A 23,555-nucleotide genomic window follows, 5' to 3' on the forward strand; every position below is an offset into this window, starting at 1 on the left:
GTGGTGGCGGGCCAAAAAAAAAAAAGTGCATTATTTAAATTATTTATAAAAAAAAAAGTACTATTATTTGTCCCTTATTGTACAGTATTACTGTAATTCAATAGACAGTAAAGGTTTCAGGTTTAGGAAGACTGTAGGAAGACATTTGCTCTGATAGGGTTATAAATTTAAAAAAAAATTTAGAGCATCACATCCAGACCAAGAACCATTTAGAAACTTTTATGGTTTAAGACTTGAGACGTTTGGTCTGATCAAATTGGTCTGACCAAGTTTGAAAAAAGTAAAGGTAAATTTTCCAGTCCCATTAAAGTGCTTTCTTAAAACTTCATGTTCAAGCCAAGAATGAGATTAAAGTGCTGAGATTAAAGTGCTGAGATTAAAGTGCTGAGATTAAAGTGCTGAGATTAAAGTGCTGAGATTAAAGTGCTGAGATTAAAGGTGCATCACTGGACAGATGAAGATGTTGAGAGGAGAGAGAGCTGCCGGTCAGTTCTGTTCTGACCACACTGGCTAATATTTACCCATTCTGATGGTTAGCTGAAGCTGCTAAATCATATTTACAGGACATTTTGGAACATGATTGGCTTATTAGATGATTATTAGATGCACTGGCCTTCATAAAATAAAGTGATTGGTTAGTACTAATCAACTTTATTGTTACTATGATTAAAAAACAACAATTGATCTCTATTCTATAAGTGTTAAAAACTAGTTCATCTTTTATACTAAAATACCCATGGTGGCTTCAAGTGGTCTAGTGGTCGAAAGCGCTGCCACTATGATCAGGAGATCGCTTGTTTGAATTCTGTTCATGTAGCTTGCCATCAGCTACCGGAGCCCTGAGAGAGCACAATTGGCCTTGCTCTTTCTGTGTGGGTACAGTAGATGGCGCTCTCTCCCCACATCACTCCAAAGGGTGATGTTGCTCAGCACAAGACTGCATCTGTGAGCTGATGTATCAGAACCGAGTCGCTGCGCTTTCCTCCGAGCGTTAGCGCTGTGATGCTACTCGGTAATGCTACAGCATCAGCAGCAGCTCGAAAAGAAGCGGTGTCTGACTTCACATGTATCAGAGGAAGCATGTGTTAGTCTTCTTTACCCTCCTGGAGTGTTGGGGCATCACTAGTGATGAGTGCGTTGGGTAATTGGCCGTGTAAATTAGGAGAAACATGCCAATTGTTTTTTATTATGTGCAGTGATTATTAGTTATTAGTTGAATATTAAACCTTTTTACTGCTTAACTGACATTATAATTTTTACACAAATCTTAAAAGTAAAAGCTTCTGGGTGGCACAACTGTCTAAGTGCACTAAGTTTTGGCACTCTCACCTGGATACAGGTCTTTCCAGAATTGGGACCAAGGTGGAATAATTGGTATCGCTCTCTTATAAATGATTAATTTTCTATTTCCCTCTTTCTCTCTCTGTTCCGAGCTCTCTTCTTGTAAAACTGTTGGTTTTGCAGTGTCTGTGTTATTTCATAAGCTCTACCAGTGCATTATGGGAAGCTCTGTTTCTAAGCGCTTGCATCATTTACTGTTTTCTGTCCTGTTTATTTTCTGATTCTAAATCTGCCTCTGGTGGCTTCAGCAAGTGCAACTCAAACCAGCCCATACTCACCACCAATTACACATTTCAGCACACTCTACAACACACACACACACACACACACACACACACACACACACACACACACAGCTACTGAGTACAGAGTACAGAGTACAGACTGACCCCCAAACTACCTGTGTGTGTGTATATCAGTGGTGTGCAGTGAGGCCCTTCTAACCCTTCAGAGAAGGGGCGACAAAAAGTGCATTTAAATAATTACATAATTTTTTATCAGGACGTATATTAAATAAATATTGTAAGTGTAAGCATTTGTTTTATAAATTAACTAAAATAAAATAAAAAACTGCAACTCATTTAAAGCATTAATCTGTGTTTTTTAGTTGTTACAGGACTCTTATCTGACTGACAGCTTTTCTAACCAATCAAAGCTTTTTAAAATGGCTTATGCCCCCGCGTGTGTCTGCTTTTGTCTCCTGATTTTGAGAAGGGTGTAGTAATGAATCTATTAGCAAAGTCATAGGACAATCTAACCAATCAGGTTCATGATTTTCACAGCGGGGGCGGGGCCATGGCTGCCTAACCGCTTCTCTGCACTCGGATGAAGGGGCTACGCTACGTACATTGATTAGTTGTAAAACAGAGAGCTCATGCTGGATAAATTCAATATTTAGCTAACTATCATGAAAATAAGACAGATATTGTGTCATATGATATTAAAAAGCCTTTTTAAAAGCTGCCCTTCAACGTGAAACTAAGTAATATGCTGCCTGACTGATGAGTTTTATGTGTACCTAATGTTTTGGCTGCTCTGGTGTACTGTCGTCATACAAATAAGTGATATTTGTTGAACGGTTGTACTTGTAGGAACATTTAGCATTTATTGTTGTGGTCTATTGTATAATTTTGTAGTTTGTAGTTGTATCTGTGGGCTGTTGATGTGTATTAAGTTAATTTAACTCAGTCAAGACAGAGAATATATAGTTATTGTAGTATTTATCGTGTGTCAGAAGGGGTACCCACTATATTCACTGCACGCCACTGGTGTATATATAGGGGAATTCTACAGGTATGGAGCACGGCTGACTCTTTTTATTGCTGTGATAAACCCCACATCTGTACTGACTGCACAACACCTGTCCTGCTGTTCCTGCAGATCCTCACAGAGCAGGTGTGTACTCAGGTGGTCCACAAGCCCCACCCAGAGCCCGACTCCACCGTCAAGATCCAGAATCCCAGTAAGTGCTGACTGAAGACCAGTAGAACACACAGACCCCTTAAAACACAAATACAGCACAAAACACACACACACACACAGCTTATCTGTGATTATCTAATTTACTCTATTTAGTACACACACACACACACACACACAGATATACCCATACACACACACACACACACACAGATATACCCATACACACACACACACACACACACAGATATACCCATACACACACACACACACACACACACAGATATACCCATACACACACACACACACACACACACAGATATACCCATACACACACACACACACACACACACAGATATACCCATACACACACACACACACACACACAGATATACCCATACACACACACACACACACACACACACACACAGATATACCCATACACACACACACACACACACACACACACACACACACAGATATACCCATACACACACACACACACACACACACAGATATACCCATACACACACACACACACACACACATACCCATACACACACACACACACACACACACAGATATACCCATACACACACACACACACACATACCCATACACACACACACACATACACACAGATATACCCATACACACACACACACACACACACACACATACAGAGATATACCCATACACACACACACACACACACACACACACACACATACCCATACACACACACACACACACACACACACACACACACACACACACAGATATACCCATACACACACACACACACACACACACACACAGATATACCCATACACACACACACACACACACACACACACACACACACAGATATACCCATACACACACACACACACACACACACACATACCCATACACACACACACACACACACACACACACACACACACACACACACACACACACACACACACACATACCCATACACACACACACACACACACACACACACACACACACACACACACACACACACAGATATACCCATACACACACACACACACACACACACACACACACACACACACACACACACACACAGATATACCCATACACACACACACACACACACACACACACACACAGATATACCCATACACACACACACACACACACACACACACACACACACACACAGATATACCCATACACACACACACACACACACACACACACATACCCATACACACACACACACATACCCATACACACACACACACACACATACCCATACACACACACACACACACACACACATACCCATACACACACACACACACACACACACATACCCATACACACACACACACACACATACCCATACACACACACACACACACACACACATACCCATACACACACACACACACACATACCCATACACACACACACACACACACACACATACCCATACACACACACACACACACACACACATACCCATACACACACACACACACACATACCCATACACACACACACACACATACCCATACACACACACACACACATACCCATACACACACACACACACACACACACACACACACATACCCATACACACACACACACACACACCCACACACACACACACACATACACACACTCTGTCTATCAATATTTCTTCTTTATGTTTCTCTCCTGCCTTTTTCTAATTCTCAATCTTACTTTCTTATTCCCTGTTTAAAACTTTATTTCTTTTCTTTTTCTCTTTCTCTCCTTCCTCTTTTCTTTTGTTAAATTCTTTTCTCACCTCTTTTCAAACTCTTTTTTTGTCATGCACATTTTTGTTTTTCTCTCTCACCTGGCTTCTCTTTTTTACCTTTTTTAATCAATTATTCATTTTATTCATTTTATATTATTTCCTTGCTTGCTTGTCTTCTTTTTCTTTCTTTGTGTTGTCTTTTATTCTTTCCTATTTTATATTTCTTTTTTCTCTTTTTCTTCTTATTTCTTTGTCTTTCTCTTCCTCGTATTTTCTTCTCTTTCTCCTTATTTTTCTGTCTTTGTCTCTTGCCCCTTTGTCTGCCCTCTCTTTCTTTCTCACTCCCTGCTTTTGTCTCTCTCGCTTTCTCCCTTACTCTTTCTTTATCCCGTTCTCTCTCTCTCTCTCTCTCTCTCTCTCGCTTTCTCCCTTACTCTTTCTTTATCCCGTTCTCTCTCTCTCTCTCTCTCTCTCTCGCTTTCTCCCTTACTCTTTCTTTATCCCGTTCTCTCTCTCTCTCTCTCTCTCTCTCGCTTTCTCCCTTACTCTTTCTTTATCCTGTACTCTCTCTCTCTCTCTCTCTCTCTCTCTCTCTCTCTCTCTCTCTCTCTCTCTCTCAGTGATTTTGAAGGTGGTGGCCACGCTGTTGAAGAATTCCAGTCCCAGCACTGAACTGATGGAGGTGCGCCGCCTCTTCCTCTCCGACATGATCAAGCTCTTCAGCAACAGCCGAGAGAACAGACGGTACACACACACACACACACACACACACACTCTTCCTCAATAATCATCAGAAACGCTGAACGTCAGCCTCTCAGCAGGACCCCTCCTCCCTCTATTAAAATAATTATCATCATAATTACTGTGTCCCGTAACGGCGGGAGAAAACGGGCCCCTGGCCCCTGGTGTGTGCTGTTTAATGGCCCCTGTGGAGGCGGAGTCTCGCTTTGTCTCCTGCTGGCTTGCGTTAGCCTTGGCGCCTCGTTAGCGCGCTGCACTTAGCTCGTGCTGTGCTCCTCTCTAAACAAGTTTAAAGCTCACTCTGCTCGCCGCGGCGCCGCTGACGACAACCAGCCAAAACTCTGATGTGTGTTTTTGTAGTTCCTGAAACATCGGCACTGTGCCAAGAGCAGATGGAGCAAAAATTCTGCTGTAAGAAGTTGCAGGCTGTGTAAACACGAGCAGCGGAATTTGTGCTAAACATCTGTTTCACTCTATTCTATCCATCCATATGGTAATGATGAGGGGGGGTTTAAGAAGAGGGTGCTTTGGGTGTTTTTTCCTCAGAATTTAGACAGTAAATTGGTTCTATAAAGAGACTTTTCTGGAGAGAAGCTTCTTTGTGTTTAATTAGGCCTGTCGTGATGTTGTTATATCTGTTATATCTGTGATATTATGTTATCTCAAAAATGCAAGACAAACCCTTAAAATGCACCATGTCTCACTGTGTGTGCACCATATCTAACTCATCACCCTAACATGATACAGCTCTCCATCTAACAGCACGAAATAATATCATTCTATGGTTAAAAAATAAATAAATAAAAACTTAACTTCAAAACTTTCTTTTAATCCCATATATATATATATATATATATATATATATTTCTTTGATTTTACCAAATGTAAAACCTCTGGAATATAATCAAGAGGAAGATGGATGATCACAAACCATCAAACCACCAAACTGAACTGCTTGAATTTTTACACCAGGAGTAAAGCAGCATAAAGTTATCAAAAAGCAGTGTGTAAGACTGGTGGAGGAGGAGAACATGATGCCAAGATGCATGAAAAAAAGGTACCACTTTAAAATAAGACTACCTTTATAAAGGGTTTATAAGTGGTTTACAATTAGTTTATTAATGGTTACTAATTAGGTTGTAAATGCCTTAAAATTCATTAATAATCAGTTATAACACATACATAGAAAGGGCAACAATATAGATGACTGTGTAATATAGTCACTATTTGGCAAACAACAGGTCATTGGTGCCCTTTCTACCGTACGTATGTGTTATAACTGATTATTAATGATTTTTAAGGCATTTACAACCTAATTAGTAACCATTTATAAACTAATTGTAAACCATTTACATACACTTTATAAAGGTAGTCTTATTTTAAAGTGGTACCCAAAAAAACTGTGATTAAAAACCAACAGGGTTATTCCACCCAATGTTGATTATTTCTGATCTCTTAAAACTTTATGAATAAACTTGTTTTATTTTTTGTATTATTTGAGGTCTGAAAGCTCTGCATCTTTTTTTTTGTTGTTATTTTAGCCGTTTCTCATTTTCTGTAAATAAATGCTCTAAATGAGAATAATTTTATTTGGAATTTGGGAGAAATGTTGTCTGTAGTTTATAGAATAAAACAACAATGTTCATTTTACTCAAACATAAACCTATAAATAGCAAAATCAGAGAAACTGATTCAGAAACTGAAGTGCGACCTTCATTTTATCCAGAGCTGGATATATTTTATAACCTCGTTAAAGCTGTTCTGGTAACAGGTCTATGTTTTTTATGTCTGTGTGTGTGTAGGTGTCTGCTGCAGTGTTCGGTGTGGCAGGACTGGATGTTCTCTCTGGGCTACATTAACCCTAAGAACCCAGAGGAGCAGAAGATCACTGAGATGGTCTACAACATCTTCCGCATCCTGCTGTACCACGCCATCAAGTACGAGTGGGGCGGCTGGCGTGTGTGGGTGGATACTCTCAGCATCGCCCACTCAAAGGTTTGAGTTGCGCTTTGTTTGTTTTAATCTTATGACACCAGACTCTACACTCAACATGCAGTGAGTACAGTGGAAGCTAAGAACACATCCACATCAACATAATGAAACAAGCTTTTGTTTCTGTTTAGGCCCTCTGTCCGTTATGTGTTTTATTTTTTTCCAAAATTCTCAAATCTGTTTTTAATAGGGGTGTCAACGTTAAAGCGTTAAAACGTGCTATTAATTTGGAATCAGTAACGTGCTCCTATTTGTTTAACGCAAGTTAATTTAGGCAACAAATTTGACTCCTACTTCCGCTGTGATCTGCCCCGCCCCCTCTTCAAATTAAGTTCGAAAACAGAAATCCTCACAACCAAGCCGAGACATTTACAATCCAATTTATCATGCATTCTTTATTTCAGCACCCAAAGTCGGTTTTATCTTGCCGAAAACATAAAAATATATATTATATATATATTTTTTAATTGACACCACTAATATACATATATATAATTGCATTTTACATTTCTTACATTCATTCTTTTATTTACATTTAAATATCCACTATAAAAATTAGTGCCTGAAGAAAAACAAATGCGATTAATCGCAGATTATGACAGAATTCTTCTGTGATTAATCAGATTAATTTTTTTAATCGATTGAAACCACTAGTTTTAAACCATCCCATGATTTAGTCTGTGTTCTCTGTGTTAATGTAAAATTAATCACTGGGTCATACATTTCATAAAAATAGTTGAGACTAGGATCAGACTATGAGATTAAACCTGTGTTCACACTGGCAGATGACAAGTCCCTTATGTTGTCCTAACTTTGTTTCTTGTGGGGGTGTTTATGCCTGCGTGAGGTCTCACGTGTGGACGTGTATTGGCATAGCAGGTTAGCACAGAGGCTAATCTAGCAAGCTACCTATTCTACCATTCTCTACTTTATTCCATTCCAAACAATCTGCGGTGATGTCTGTCATGGTTAGCTACAGAATACAGACACGTGCAGATGTAGATAAATACATTTAATAAAAATAAGAGGCAATACCGTAAACAAGAGACAGTCCAGAGTTCAAACACGAGTAAGCCAGAGACAGAGGTAATCCAGAAATCGGCAACGTGAACAGTCCAGAGTTAATACACGAGATATCCAGCAGCAGAGATAATCCAAGAGAAAATACAAGTCAAACACAGAAAATCCAATATATGAGGCAGAGGCAGAGGCAAAAATCGGCGGTGTTGTAAAACCACTCCTCGCTGCCCTGCTGAGAACAACAGGTTCAATGTTCAGATTTACAGTGTTAAATATGTCAGGTCAAGAAAGATTTCTTTATTTTATATTTTTTTATAAAAACAAGTATTTATGTTTAGGTAAATCAAGAGAAATAATCTTTTATTTTTATAAAAAACTTTTTTTTTTTCAGGAAATAGTTCAACTTTAAATGTCTAGAGATACAGTGTTGCTGTTAAAAATGCAATTTCCAATAAAGGGAGTATTGGCAAAACTGGTTATAGTTTTTATGTTAAGGCGGCGCCGCGGCGGGAGGTGGTGTCTGCAGCTGCTGAAAGTAACTTGTACAGTAACTTAGTTACTTTTAAAATCAAGTAATCCATAAAGTAACTAAGTTACTTTTTAAAGGAGTAATCAGTAATCGGATTACTTTTTCAAAGTAACTATACCATCACTGGCGGCTATCGTCTTCTTTGTTCCAAATCACACTGCTGGACATGTGAACAAAGTACAGTAGAAATCAAAAGAGCACAGATCTCCTTGTCTGTGATTAGTCTGAAGGAAATGCAGGAAATCTCAACTCTGTGTTTCCCTTGTCGCTTTATCTCTTTCTTTCTCAAGAAAATGCTCATGTTTAACCTATTCTCATATTTAGAGAAATAAAAAGGCACTACATAATCAGTAATCTTCTCATGATACGAAAGGATGTGAAAGGAGGTTCAGGAATAAAACAAAAATAGAAAGTGTTCCCCTTTTCTCCCCTTTTCTCATTTTTTTTTTCTTTTTTTTACAGCAGAGAGGCCTATGCCAGTTTTAGATTAGTCTATGGTCAGTCATTGGTTTGATTCATCAAATTTACAATATCTTATTTCAAAAGGTGGGCTTGATATAAGTGATGCAAAGTGATACAAGTGATCTGTAATACACCACATTAGGCACTAATGGTCAAATTTAAATAATTTAATTAAGATATATATGTAATGCCATCTAGTGTTTTTTTTTTGTAGCAGCAGTGTGCACTATTAAAACAGCAATGTGCAACATAACAAAATAAATGATAAAAAAATACAGGAACAGTCATGTACAAAATAATAGAACAATTAGAGCCTTAACAAACTGAACTCTATCCTACTATAACAGTTAAACATGAAAAATAAGACTTTAAGACTTTTTCGGTCCCTGAGAATGAGAAGTTTTGTTCTTTAATAAAGATATATTATTAACTTTATCTGAGAGAAAGATGCTCCTTAACGTACCAAAACTATTAACATATTTGAGGCTAGACAAAACAACTGTTATTTTTATATTTTCTTTAAGTTTTTCTTTAAGAAGATGAGAATGTCCACATTCTCTGGAGAAAGAGCTGCTCTTTATATAATATAATCTACAAAATATGTAATTTGAGCAGGGTGACTAAACTTGGAGCTGTGTGCTTGTTTCATTGTTATCTACAATTATTACCTGTTGCTACATTACTACCTATGTTTTGACAGGTGACCTACGAGGCCCATAAGGAGTACCTGGCTAAGATGTATGAGGAGTACCAGCGGCAGGAGGAGGAGAACATCAAGAAAGGAAAGAAAGGCTCAGTCAGCACCATCTCAGGCCTGTCTGCTCAGCCGGCCGCCGTCAACGGCAACATGGAGATACGAGAGATGGACGACACTTCCCAGACGCAGACGCCCGAGAGCGAGGCTGACTACGGCGAGGGCGGGGACTCTCGCAACCTGCTGGCTGAGGGAAAGGGCCCTGAGGCGGAGCCTGAGAGGACTGGGTCTGGGGTCAGGGTGGAGGTTCATGACCTTCTGGTCGACATCAAAGCCGAAAAGGTGGAGGCCACGGAGGTCAAGCTGGATGACCTGGACCTGTCACCTGAAGCCCTGGGGGGCGGAGGGGGCATGGAGAACGGCCCGCTGGTTGAGGTGGACTCCCTATTGGACAGCGCCTACTGCGCGGCCGTCCGCAAGCTGAACGGCGGCCTGGGGCCCAAGGAGGAAGAGGAAGTGGGCATTGTGGGCCTGGGAGAAGACAGTAACCTGGGCCCCCTGATCACGCTAGCTGACGAGAAGGACAGTGTGCCCAGCAACAACGGCTTCCTCAGCTTCCCCAAAGCCGACGAGAAGCTCCTGCCCTCTCTGGCCCCGGCAGAGCCGCTCACGCTGACCGGCCGGGACAAGCCGCCCTGCGCCTCCAGTGCCAGTGACGACCTCAGCCTGCTGGCCCACATGACGTCCTGCGGCGCGGATCTCGGCCCGAGCCACGGAGGAACGCTGCCAGAGGACGAGGGCTTCAAGCTGCAGGACTCGCTGGCCGACATCAGCAGGCTGGCGGAGGCCGAGGCTCAGGCCCAGGCTCAGGCTGCGGCGGCCGGCACTGATGGACACGAAGCTGGAGCTGGAGACAGTGTCACTGCAAAGAGTGGAGATGCCGTCAGCACCACATCAGACACGGAGAGATCAGACGATGGCAAAGATAAAGAGATGAAGAAGATCCAAACCACAGCCACCACACAGGTACAAACCTGCCTGAAAAATAGAGCTTTTATTAACCCTTAGAATCCTACAGATCCTACGGATTTTACGTCCAAAGTCACATAATAAACATAATCCATATATGGTTAAAAAAGGGCAGAGCTTAAACTTACTATTTCTAAAAATAGTGATCACGTCCCAGTGCGGTAAAGCTAAATCTACAAGAAACCCATTGAGAAAAACACCTAAAAAAGTGAAAAATCTCCTTCCCCAACCAATATTATTTACCTTTAGTGCTTCAAACATATTTATATGATGTTTCAAACCAAATAATATCAGTAAATAAAGACTCAAAAGTGTCCACAGAAAAAAAAAAACTGTGTGAACTACCTGCTTTACTCAAATTAAAGCTAGGTATAGTGTGCGCACTACTTTATATAGTTTTATTTTACACATTTTTACTAAGTAAAAAGTGTGTCTTTTGGAGTAAAAGAGATCAGGGCATGTGTCTGTCTGATATAATTACTGTGTTATAAGACCTGAAAGAGGAACTGAAAACAAAAACGGAGAAAAAACTTCTGAAAAACAGTTCTGTGAAAAATTTCATTTATAAACTTTTATACATTTAACTCTAAAAATGTATTAACCACAGATGTAGATTACACGATGTCTTGTAATGCTTATTAGGTTGCCTCTATTGGTTTGTTTCAATTTTTACACTGACATTTAGTAATACACAGTAATAGGTAACACTATGTAAATCAATCATGAAGTTGTACCTCTGTGACCAGCTTGGAATTGTACACAGTTTCCTGTATACGTTGGGAGGTGTTATCTTGTTGAGTTGAGTTGAGTAAGGCTGAACACTGGCCATTGTGCTCATAGCAAGGTGACGTAGACCAGATAGATAGGGGGTGATGGAGATAGATTTGATCACATAAAATTTATGAAGCTTATTTACCTTTTCCAGATTCACAGTGTCATTAGAATACCTAGAATACATAATTGACTGCATTACCACCCACAGTGGACAGTGCAGTGGGTGGTAATGATTGGGATCTGCAGCATCGTGCTAGAACTGTTCATGCAAACAGACTGAGAAGCCGCTATGGCTGAAATCACGTCTACATTTAGTGCACGACACCCTACATTCATATCCCGCAGATTAGTGCAGTATTCTTCCGGATGCTTCCATGGATCATGGCAAAAGTTATTGGACACAGTACTACCATCATGATCCTATCCAACGACTCAAAGCCTTAATGTCTGTGGATTTTGTCTGTTTTATTCTTTTTATTTAAGTTTAGTTTTTAGATTTACGTTATAGAAAAGCAAAATTGTCAATTTAGTTATTTGTTTAGTTTCAGGTTCTGTTTTTGGTTTTATAATAGAAGTGCATTTCTGTTTGACAAGGGCAAAGCATCATTTTCAGACATATTGCAAAACTCTGTGTTTTATAACAGCTCTGAAACACAGCTTTGCAGCAAAGCAGTAGACTCCCACTGTCTTTGTTTTAATGAACATCTGCACCGCAGCGTCTTCGTGCTCAATAGATCAGCTCGTCAAATCAAAGTCATGCCAAACTGGACTGTTCGTTTTTGCTTTGTTCAGAGGACGTTTGTTGTTTTAGAGATGTTAAATTAACACGACAGACATGAAATCTTTCTTGCATTGGAAATACTAAAACTTTGTATTGTCTGTGATACAATTTATTTAGTTTCTTTTCTTCTGACAGTAGAGTTTTAGTTTAATTAGTGCGACTTTTCAGCCCATTTAAATGCTCACAAATTGAGGCAAGTGGTTTGAGGCTAGTGTATGCATTTTGCCTGAAGCTAATTGGTGTAGGTAAGTTTCCTTTACGTGTTAGCTACTAATTAGTAAACCTCAGACACTACACATTTAGCCGGTCAACTCAAAGACTGTAAAAAAGATGGACTTCCTCCATGTTGGCGATCCTGAAACCCGAGTCTGTAGAGCGCAGTAGAGACCAGAGGAGGGAGAAAGACTGTGGAGAGACCGCCTACTCATTTAAATAACCCCGCCCCTGAGGGCTGCCTCGAGGTCACAGGCTGCAGAGCGGAGCGGGGAGGAGCTGACGGTCTGTTACTGGTCCCGCCCATAACCAGCCCTTTTACAATAACCACACCTTTTTTTAATAGAGCTGAATAATGTTTTAAAAACGAATTCTGTGGGCATATAAATATTTAACAATATAAGCAGAGGTTACACTAGCTGCTGCATTTAAATAATGGAGGTAGAATTACAGTATATTAGAAAAAAACGTGATTGAAAGTTGTTCTGTTTTGCCATTGAAACCTATGGGGATGGGTGGAGTTACACAGCTTTCTGAAACCGAACAGCAGCAGGGGGCGCCCGACCTGTGGTGGCTTCACTTTAGAGAGACGATGCTCTGTCCAGCTATATACAGTCTATGGGTCAACTACACTGACATGCCAGAAGTCATGGGATTGGAACCAGAAATGGGGGCTTTAGTTTGTGACTCGGATTCAAAACGCAGCTAACTCTGTCAATTTTATCACGTGATTAATCACGTGAAATGTCCTTCTGTCTCCTGCAGGCTCTGCATGGACGTTCAGCCAGTCAGATAGAGCGGGACCTGAGGGTGGATCTAGGCTTCAGGGGGATGCCCATGACTGAAGAGCAGCGGCGTCAGTTCAGTCCCGGCCCACGGACCACCATGTTCCGCATCCCCGAGTTCAAGTGGTCGCCCATGCACCAGCGCTTACTCACAGACCTGCTGTTCGCCCTGGAGACGGACGTGCACGTGTGGAGGAGGTGAGTGCTACGGGGGGGGCTCAGGGTGTGTGGTTAGGATAATATTGGGTTGGTATAAGCAGAAAATGCTGGGATTATCAGGAGGTAAAAGTAAATCTAACCTAATATTGGTAAAAATGCTGCCAGTAGTGACAAGGAAGCTAGCAGAATGCAAAGCTAAAGAAGAATTAGAAGCAAAGAATCAATAAGGAGAGAGTTTTCGTCCCTTTTTTTTTATACAGAATATCGTACTATTTTTCCTCTCTGATGCTCCTGTTATCACTTTTACTTTCACCAAAGCAAGTAAATCTGATTCACAGTGGCCTATTCTTTCTAACTGAGCAGATTGCAATTCCTGAAGTGTAATTGATCTTGTGGTATACTATGGTTAATAAGTGTTCCCTTCATTTTTTTAGCAGATTATAATAGCAGAATAAAAAAATCTATAGTATCTATTGTAAATATCAGTTTTTATTTCTTTTTTAAAAAATATATATTTAATCCCTTTTAAACTGTAAATGCTAATGCTATTGTAAATGAGGGCCCCTCTCCAGTGTAAATAATCGATAGCTTGATTAATATTCAGTGTTGTAAACCCAGTTTTTACATAAACAATAAACAGAATAAAGAATAAAATAACTTTACTCTTTACTTATATGAGCTGCTGGTGATGATCTTCACAGCGTGAGGCGCAGTCAGTTTCCTATGCGCTCTTAAAATAGGAATGAACAGAAGTCAGAGCGCAGCTGTGTCTTAAAGGGGATGGATACAGACACACTGATTGGTTTATTTCACATTATGCCCAAAACACACCCGTAAATAATTAAGATTATTAAAACACGCCCTTTGCGCCGTTGGGACACGCCCCTAAATCCAGCTGTGCAAAGCGGGATTATCTAGTGCGCTATAGATCACTAAAATAGGGCCCTAAGAGTGGAGGATAATGCTAATGCTGTAGAAATCCAAATCAAAGCACTTATCAGTCCAGAGTGTGTACCGCCACACACACACACACACACACACGCACACGCACATGCACATGTAAATTAAACCAGATGACCGAGTCCCCTGTATATAATAGTTTGTGTGTCTGATTTGAATTTAAATGATTCTATTTCTGCTGATATGATCCATTCACCCCTCCTGAGAACTCTCTTTAATTTCATGTACAGTTTTTATTTTTTAAAAGGAGGGATGTGTGGCTCAGCACCCCTAAACCTCTGATTCTAGAATCACCTCTGATTTTAGTACCACTGCTGGTATTGAGCATTTCACTATGTATGTATGTATTTTCTGTATGCGCTGCGCTTCTCTCTCTCTCTCTCTCTCTCTCTCTCTCTCTCTCTCTCTTTCTCTCTCGCTCTCTCTCTCTCTTTCTCTCTCGCTCTCTTTCGCAGCGCGGAGCTGAATTCAGCGCGAGGCTACAAATAATATAAAACTCAGTTCAGTTAAATAAAAATAAGTAAGGACTTGTAAGTTAATCAAATATTGTCAAATATAAAGGATAGGTTGAGGTTTTGATGAGCTGTTTTCATGATTTGAAACTGAAACTAACTGAAACTGAAACTTTTATTATTCTGCGCACTATCAGAAAACCTGTGATTGTTTTAAATTAGTTTCTTAATGAGTTTATATTTTATATTATTTTTTTTATTTATTTTTTTATTATTTGTATTCTTTTATAAATCAAATTATATATATATATATATATATTATATATATATATAAACCACTAAACCTCTGATTCTACAATCACTTCTGGTATTGAGTATTTCACTATGTATTTCCTAATATAACCTTTTTTCTTCCTCTTTTCTTTCTTCTTCTTCTTCTTCTTCTTCTTCTTCTTCTTCTTCTTTCCATTGTTCTTTCTTTTTTCTGCAGCCACTCTACTAAATCAGTCATGGACTTTGTGAACAGTAATGAGAACATTATATTTGTGCACAACACCATCCACCTCATTTCTCAGATGGTTGATAACATCATCATCGCCTGTGGAGGGATCCTGCCCCTGCTCTCCGCCGCCACCTCGCCTTCTGTAAGTGGCACCACAGCGCCCCCTGTGGGCAGCACGTCAGCATGATCAGGCGATGGGGTTTGGGGATGGGTTTGGTAATAAATGATCTCTTGAAGGTGGATTATCTCATTTTGTTGATCTTTTTTTTTTTAATGATTATTTTCAGATTTTATTGCAGCTATTTCCACCTGGATTTGAACAGGTGATAAAAAGTGATAACCACATGGTACCACATGGACACATTAAAAGTTGATCCATAGTGTCGAATGTGTGTGATTATTATGTTAACTGTGATCATATTAGGCCTAAACAGTGCATAACTCACTCTCTAACCATTCACTCTCTGATCAGACTAGACCTACAGCATCTCCTCAGGTTTAATTCCCATAATACTGTGTATATGAGACCATGGTTTGTTTTTCTGGACCAGGATTAAACCTAGTCCTGGACTACACATCATTTTCAATGAAAATAATCTATTTAGATTAAATAGATTGACTATGGTGTTGGATTAAGTTGCATTTTCAGTAGTAAAGCACAAATTAGTGGCACTTCATAGCCTGGCATATTAGCCGTAATCTGGGTATTGAAAACCAGCCCATAGTGGTCAGTTTTGACCAATATAACAATACTAATTTCCGTAATGTCCCTAACTGTTTAGCGCAGGGGTGTCCAAACTACGGCCCGCGGGCCATTTACGGGCCTTTTCCTTTTCCGGGTATTTTAGAAATAGAATGAAAGTTGGCCCGCTGTTAAGCAGGTTTTTATAATGTGAGATTCAAAGTTTAAACGCTAGGTGTCAGAAACGGGCCAAAGAGTCTAAAAGCACAGAGAGTGCTGAGTTGTAGCACCGAAAAAACAGGCCAAAGAGTCTAAAAGCGGAGAGAGTGTTCAGATATAGCGCAGAAAAACGGGCCAAAGAGTCTAAAAGCGGAGAGAGTGTTCAGATGTAGCGCAGAAAAACGGGCCAAAGAGTCTAAAAGCGGAGAGTGTTCAGTTGTAGCGCAGAAAAACGGACCAAAGAGTCTAAAAGCGAAGAGAGTGTTCAGTTGTAGCGCAGAAAAACGGGACAAAGAGTCTAAAAGCGGAGAGAGTGTTCAGTTGTAGCGCAGAAAAACGGGAAAAGCTGCCGTAATTAAGGAGTTTAATATTAAGAGACATCATGAAATGAAACATCAGTTTGAAAAATCTTAGTTTACACAACACTGTCAAAGATAAATAAAGATAGTAAGTCAAGTAAAATGGTGTTTAAATGAAAGTAATCAGGAAAATGTATTATTTAAAGCGGTATATTTCATTATTTGTTTTATTACAGAGTCTGTGGCCCACGACTTCAAATATATTTCTCCTTCTGGCCCCCAACAAAAAAAGTTTGGACACCCCTGTTTTAGCATCTTAACTACTTATTTTTAGTCTTCCTACTAAACTCTGAAATCTGATTTATTTCTGAACTCATTTTAAAAACCTTTATCATTTGTTTTATAACCATTATTTTTGTGCTTTTGTGTCTTTTTCTCTCTCTTTCCTGTCTTTTGTCTTTTTTTGTCTCTTTTTGTCTTTTGCATGTACAGAGTTCTAAGGTTAGTGCAAACCCTGTAAGTTCACATTTTGTTACACTTTTCTAACGTTTATTAACACTAACATTTGTTGACTGTTGAATTCCATTGCATTGCATTCATAGATAACCCAGCATTGAGTCCGAACCAACTTTAGGAGAGTTTATTATTTAGAACAGGAGCAGGGCTGATCCAGGCATATAATAACGGATCAGGCATCGGCTATTTTAATCCCAATCCAGTTCCAGGTTTTTGTTTTAGCCACAGTGTTCAGAGCAACATCTGGTGTTTTCAAAGTGCCATTAATGGACATTACTGCCCAGCTGCCAGAACTGAGGAGAGTTCACAGAAGATAAACAAAAAAGTGTCCTTAGAACCCGCAGCACAGGGCATTAAAACATATTATACCACAGTTAGTTTTGACTCTGCAATGTGATTGGCTGAGAGGCGTTCTATGAGCGCCATTATCAGACAGTAATGCACTGTAACCAAAGCTCTCCATGTATTACTCCGCCACAAACAGGTAACCTAGCAACAGTACAGCACTTACAAGCCAAACAGATCATAAATTCTCATCCTCTTAACTAAAATCTTTCAATAAACCGACAATAAACAATAAACAGATAAGGAATAATGTAGTAACTTTTAGTAAAAAAGTGTTAAACAAATCAAAAGACTCGATAAAGCATTTAGGTGATCGCTTACTTAAAACTGCACTTGGGGATACTTTAAAAGTTCATTTTAGAACATTACTTAAAAAGAGATATTCACTGTATAACTCTACCTCTTTATATCCCAACTGATGCCCTTAAACACATTAAAAGGGCAAGAAATTTCAGCACAGCTGTTAACTGAAAACCATTCCAGGTGACTTTACCTTATAAAGCTGAATCTAGAATCTGGTTTGTTAACTGGCTAATGCTAATGTTGCTTCAACAGTGCTAGCGACAGTCTGATAAACTTCATCCATAAATGGTGAAAGAGCTAGCACTTAACGCGGTTAGCTGCTAATGCTAATGCTGCTCCAGCACTGCTAGCCAGCGTTATCAGCAGGCTACAGGCCAATAATACTTACCACTGAACTGCGAACGAACTAGCACTTAGCGTGGTTAGCAGCTAATGCTAATACTGCTCCAGTCTCGAGAAACTCCTGTATAACTCTGTACTTCAGTGGAGTGGCTTTACTGCTCCTTAATACCTGACTGATAGAATTCATACATAGGATGCACTGGATTATAAGGAGCTCTGACAATTTTTGGGAAAATTAAAGGATTTTAAGTGCACTTTATAGTGCAGAAAATATGGTAAATGGATCTTAAACACAAGTAAAAACAGATAAAACAGAAAATCTGGCCAAATTTGTTTTTCCTCTACTCTAAACCTGATCAGTTGACCAGCACAGGTTTAACTAACTAATGTATCTAACAAAGAATTTAATCTAATCTTATAATAATAAGATATTTAAGTAGAATATACAGCTGATATATTAGTTAGCTACAGTATCTTCAGTCACTGCTGCTGTGCTTTCATCTCCACAGTGTTCAGCTCCTCATTTCATATCAACACAATCCTACAGCCAATCACACTGTGATAATACAGTGTGTTTCTACATTAAATTCAGCCCGGTGTGTTTGTGTATATATATGTGTGTGTGTGTGTGTGTGTGTGTGTGTGTTCTATGTGTGGATCGTGAAGAAGCAGGGCAGCTCTTGCTCTCAGAGAGGGGTAAAGAGCAGTGAAGTAAACCCCCTGCCAGGCAGTTCAGAGGGAGAGGTGGGTGGAACTCTGGGTAAAGCTTCCACAGTGCCGAGCTGCATTTAACCACCAATCAAGATCCTACTACTATTAAAAGCACAGCCTGTCACACTTTCAACATGAACGTCATCATGTTCAGCATCAGAGCAGAAAGGTTTGTGTGGAAATGTGATGGTAATTAACTCACTGTAACAGAGCCGTTAGTGATGGTTGGTTGGTTTTATAATGAGATATACTGTATTTACAGAGGAAAAAGCATTTGTTTGTCTAAATGGGGTTAAAGGTTTTGATATTTGACAGCAGGGTTTTAAATACATGCCACAATTGAATTGTTTACTGGTAAATTGGTCTTTTAATGGTCAAGGTGGTTGAAAAAGTTGACCAATCTGGTAAAAACAGAAGCAAATATATATACCAACACTATTACGGGTGATAGTGCTGATCTTGCTGATTGCTCGGTCAGGCCAGGCTGGAACAAAACTCAGCCTGGGGTCTCGAACTCACGGTCCGCAGGCCATTTTGTGGCCCACTACTTAAAAATCAAGTTTTGTGTTAGTGCGACCGGCGAAAAAATACAGATCTACCTCGACTCATCCTGTTTATTTCAGTGGAGAGAACCGTTGCATTCTGCGGTGCATGCTGGGTTGCGTTGAATTAAACACAGCCTCACCGTCTGGCCAAAAAGTTCAGCAAAGCTCAATTCAGGTCAATTCTTCTGGCTAAGCTGGTACAGTAAAGCTGGTAATGTACCAATTATGGATTTTTTTTGTAAATATGTTTTATTATTAATATTACTATTATTATTATTATTAATTATCCATATCAAATTAATTCCATATAATCTCTTTTACGAGTAACGACTGACCAAGAAGCGCACAACCAAGATTTATAAAATTTTACATGTAAATAAACCAATTACTGGCTTCTACAACTGCAGTGATGTACAAAAGCAAACCCCAAGACCAGGGATTTCAGGGGGAGCAGATATCAGTACTCTGCTCCTCTCATGAGCTTAAAAACAGCTTTCACCAAACGTACCGAACCCGTGGGGCAAGCACATCTGGAAAAAGTAAGTGTGGAAAAAGTGCGAGTATAAAAACACTGTAAAGATCTTTTATGTCACAAGAGGTTTATTTGTGACATCACTATTATCAGGTATGTTAGTCATATGGACGCTGGACCTCACTGTGTTGTGGGGATGCTGAATATGATGACGATGGTGTTGAAAAGCACCGCCTGAGCGTCTGCAGCACTTTCTCACAGTGTTGATTTATTTCTCCACAGCTTCACTCAGCCTGTTCACCACTGCTGTCTTCCTCACTCACACCTTCACATTTCCCTCTCACAATGTGTGTGTGTGTGTGTTCACCAATCTAGCTTTGCTGCTTACTGTCTCACTTTGTCACAAGTCTGTTCGAAGCTTTATAGAGTTTAAATCATGTGTGTTTGAATGAATTAATGAATTAAAGTGTTTTACAAGCTCTGATTAAGCGTGTCTTTGCTGTGATGTTAATTTTCTCTTGACTGTGTGTGTGTGTGTGTGTGTGTGTGTGTGTGTGTGTTAGACGGAGCTGGAGAACGTTGAGGCGACACAAGGCATGTCTTCAGAGACGGCGGTGACGTTTCTCAGCAGGCTGATGGCCATGGTGGACGTGCTGGTGTTCGCCAGCTCCCTGAACTTCAGCGAGATCGAGGCTGAGAAGAACATGTCCTCTGGAGGACTGATGCGCCAGTGTCTGCGACTAGGTGTGTGTATGTGTGTTTTCTTGCTGCAACATTTTCACTATAAACCGTTTATGCTGTTTTAACACTAGCATAATTTGATCTGGTTAAAACGGACTCATATTTGTTTGTAACTTTTAGTGCGGTTCAGTTGAGCAGGTGTGAAAACAGCAGAGGTGAAAAGTAACTAATTACATTTACTCAAGTTACTGTAATTGAGTAGATTTAATGAGTAATTTATAATTTTTAAAGTAGTTTTTAAAATAGGTAATTTTACTTTTACTCAAGTACATTTTGACACAAGTAATTTACTTTGCTACATTGGAAAAGTTTTGTTCTCCATGGCAGCGCAGCTGAACTTCTCCATGCGGTGTTTATTACGGTTAGCAGTTAGGAGAGATGCTGTGTGAATCAGCTGGGGTGTCTGTTTGCGCGACTCGAGGGAACCGGTGTTCTGTCGAGTTATGCTACCCATCGATATGTGCTTCTTTACGGCACTGCACATGCACCCACCAACGTTTTTCATAATAATTCCTTACGTTTTTATTAGGAACATTAAACAATCTGCTTGGATGTTAAAAAAACATGTAAATATCAGTTAAGGCACAGCAATGGCAAGTTAAAAAATAATAATGAACTGTAAAAATATAAAAATACAGTTTATAGTCACATATATGACCATAACTTTTTAACTTTTTGACAGTAAAGAAAAAAAATGGATCATAGAAACCTATGCCACTTGTTCTTGAAAATGTTTTATGGGGTGATCTGAACAAATACTGCCTAAATTATTTAATTTAATAATTATTTAATTTATGATTTGTTGTACTTTTTAACATTAAATAATTAAAAGTAACTATGTAACTTTTACTCGAGTAGATTTTTAGATGGGTACTTTTACTTTTACTTGAGTAGAATTTTAGCAAAGTAAAGGTACTTTTACTTAATTACAAATTTTCAGTACTTTTTCCACTTCTGGAAAACAGTAATCGCACTCAAGTTTAGACCAAAACAACCAGTCCAAGACTTGTGAGGGCTTTTCACACCAGCACTGTTTGATCTGGTTAAAACAGACTCTGATTTGTTTGTAACTTTAGTGCGGTTCAGTTGAGCAGGTGTGAAAACAGTAATCGCACTCGGGTGCAGATTAAAACAACCAGATTGAGACCAGCTAGAGGAGGTGGTCTTGGTCCGGTCCCAAACGAACTCTGGAGCGGTTTCACTTGTGGTTTGAATGTGATCCGGTCTCGATCCGACCCAGCTATCAAATATACCTCTTCTATTTGAGCTAAACTGCTAATAAGGAGCATTTTAATCTGATATATAATTACCTAGCCAGATAATGCTAATTACCACAGCTATGAACAAACGCTGTCTCTGCGGTTGCATGGAAGAAAGGGTTACACTCTAAAACAAGGGGTAGGGGTAGAAAAGAGAAATGGGATTGGTCTGAAATCTCTTTAAAACTCTCTATCCTTACATATAGCACACTGTTATAATTCTTTGGGTAATGGCGGAAACTTTATCCATAACCAGACGCCATATTAAACATACCAAGAAGTGGTCAAGGACGGATTCATTCATATTACAGACCGATACAGATCACTTACATTTAAAAATGCAAACTGTCAAGACCTGAAATGTGTAAAACACAGAAAATTCTGTGATTTATTTATCTGTAAATAAATACAAGCACACAAAGAAAATACTTTTTTAATAGAACCATGTCATGATGCACAGTTCTGTTTTCTCATGTGCAGGTCTGCTCTGTAGATTTATTTAGTTTTCATACAGTTGAACTGATGGAACAGTAAAAACAGGATAAATATGTCCAGTCAGATTTTGAAAAAAATTATCTTTCACTTTTACAAAGGAGATGGACAATTGCTTTCAGTATAGAAGGCTTATCTAACACTGTGTTTGTCTGTCTCTCTGTCTGTCTGTCTGTCTCTCTGTCTGTCTCTCTGTGTCTCCAGTGTGCTGTGTGGCTGTGAGGAACTGTCTGGAATGCAGGCAGAGGCAGAGAGATCGAGGTAGCAAGTCTTCACTGCCCATCAGCAAGACCCAGGAGAACCTTCAGAGTGCAGCGTCCGCCAGCAAGGTGACACACACACACACACACATACACACACACACATACAGACAATCAAACAATCAAGCACACTCCATTTTGTATAAACAAGCCTGTTAAAGCTACACAGTATAAAGCATTAGTGATATAGCATGGAAGATTTGAGGCCCTATTTTAGTGATCTATATTAGATTGTAAATCATGGATGTCTTTTGGGCATAATATGAAAGAAATGAATGTGTCACTTGCCATTACATCTAAGAGCCAGGTGCGCTTTGACTTTGGCGTTTTGGTATTTTAACGGTGCAGCACTTCTGAGCAGAGGAAAAGGAATGTTCTTTTATTTTATATTCTGTTTATTGTTGATGTAAATGTTGGGTTTGTGCTGCTGCACATCTGTGTGTTTGTAACAAGCGGGGGTAAACAGGTAAACACACCTGCATGGCCAAGATATTAATAAACATCTGACGATGAACTGTTAGTCACAGTTTTAATCAGTCAATGGCGCACCTGTGTTTTCTATTGCAAAGATAGCAATACGCCAGAAATTGACCTGAACACACCTCACTTCCAGACCAGCACTGCAGATTGTTGTAGATATATGCATAAGCACCGTTGCTATTTAAACAGTGCGGGTGCAAGGCGTGAAAATAGACTGTTGTTCAGGGTGTAATAAAGAGCCCTAGGTGTTATGAAGGACTTATTAGAGAAAAAG

General features: G+C 39.6%; 2 protein-coding genes across 13 annotated transcripts in view; both read left to right on the forward strand.

Annotated features, from left to right (window-relative positions):
- Positions 1 to 23,555, forward strand: part of stard13a (StAR-related lipid transfer (START) domain containing 13a) — a 522,041-nt gene that overhangs the window by 480,902 nt on the left and 17,584 nt on the right. The window contains exon 16 of one of the 3 annotated variants that reach the window (XR_007427468.1): positions 13,167 to 13,251. The exons of the other annotated variants lie outside the window; for them this stretch is intronic. The gene's annotated coding sequence lies outside the window, so the exon portion shown is untranslated. Of the gene's footprint in view, positions 1 to 13,166; positions 13,252 to 23,555 lie in introns of those variants that run through there. 3 annotated transcript variants of the gene reach the window in all.
- The window catches only part of nbeaa (neurobeachin a), a 314,222-nt gene that overhangs the window by 235,342 nt on the left and 55,325 nt on the right, over positions 1 to 23,555 (forward strand). For 6 of the 10 annotated variants that reach the window (XM_049468902.1, XM_049468904.1, XM_049468903.1 and 3 more), the window contains exons 19-28: positions 2,722 to 2,803; positions 5,143 to 5,266; positions 7,066 to 7,258; positions 9,967 to 10,986; positions 13,523 to 13,740; positions 15,604 to 15,757; positions 17,308 to 17,331; positions 18,988 to 19,065; positions 20,613 to 20,793; positions 22,746 to 22,870. In XM_049468902.1, the coding sequence (XP_049324859.1) occupies positions 2,722 to 2,803; positions 5,143 to 5,266; positions 7,066 to 7,258; positions 9,967 to 10,986; positions 13,523 to 13,740; positions 15,604 to 15,757; positions 17,308 to 17,331; positions 18,988 to 19,065; positions 20,613 to 20,793; positions 22,746 to 22,870 (2,199 nt within the window). The remainder of the gene's footprint in view (positions 1 to 2,721; positions 2,804 to 5,142; positions 5,267 to 7,065; positions 7,259 to 9,966; positions 10,987 to 13,522; positions 13,741 to 15,603; positions 15,758 to 17,307; positions 17,332 to 18,987; positions 19,066 to 20,612; positions 20,794 to 22,745; positions 22,871 to 23,555) is intronic. The other 4 variants (XM_049468906.1, XM_049468911.1, XM_049468909.1 and 1 more) reach the window with 2 other exon arrangements.

This window comes from Astyanax mexicanus, chromosome 20, assembly GCF_023375975.1.
Source record: "Astyanax mexicanus isolate ESR-SI-001 chromosome 20, AstMex3_surface, whole genome shotgun sequence".
NCBI classification, from domain to species: Eukaryota; Metazoa; Chordata; class Actinopteri; order Characiformes; family Acestrorhamphidae; genus Astyanax; species Astyanax mexicanus.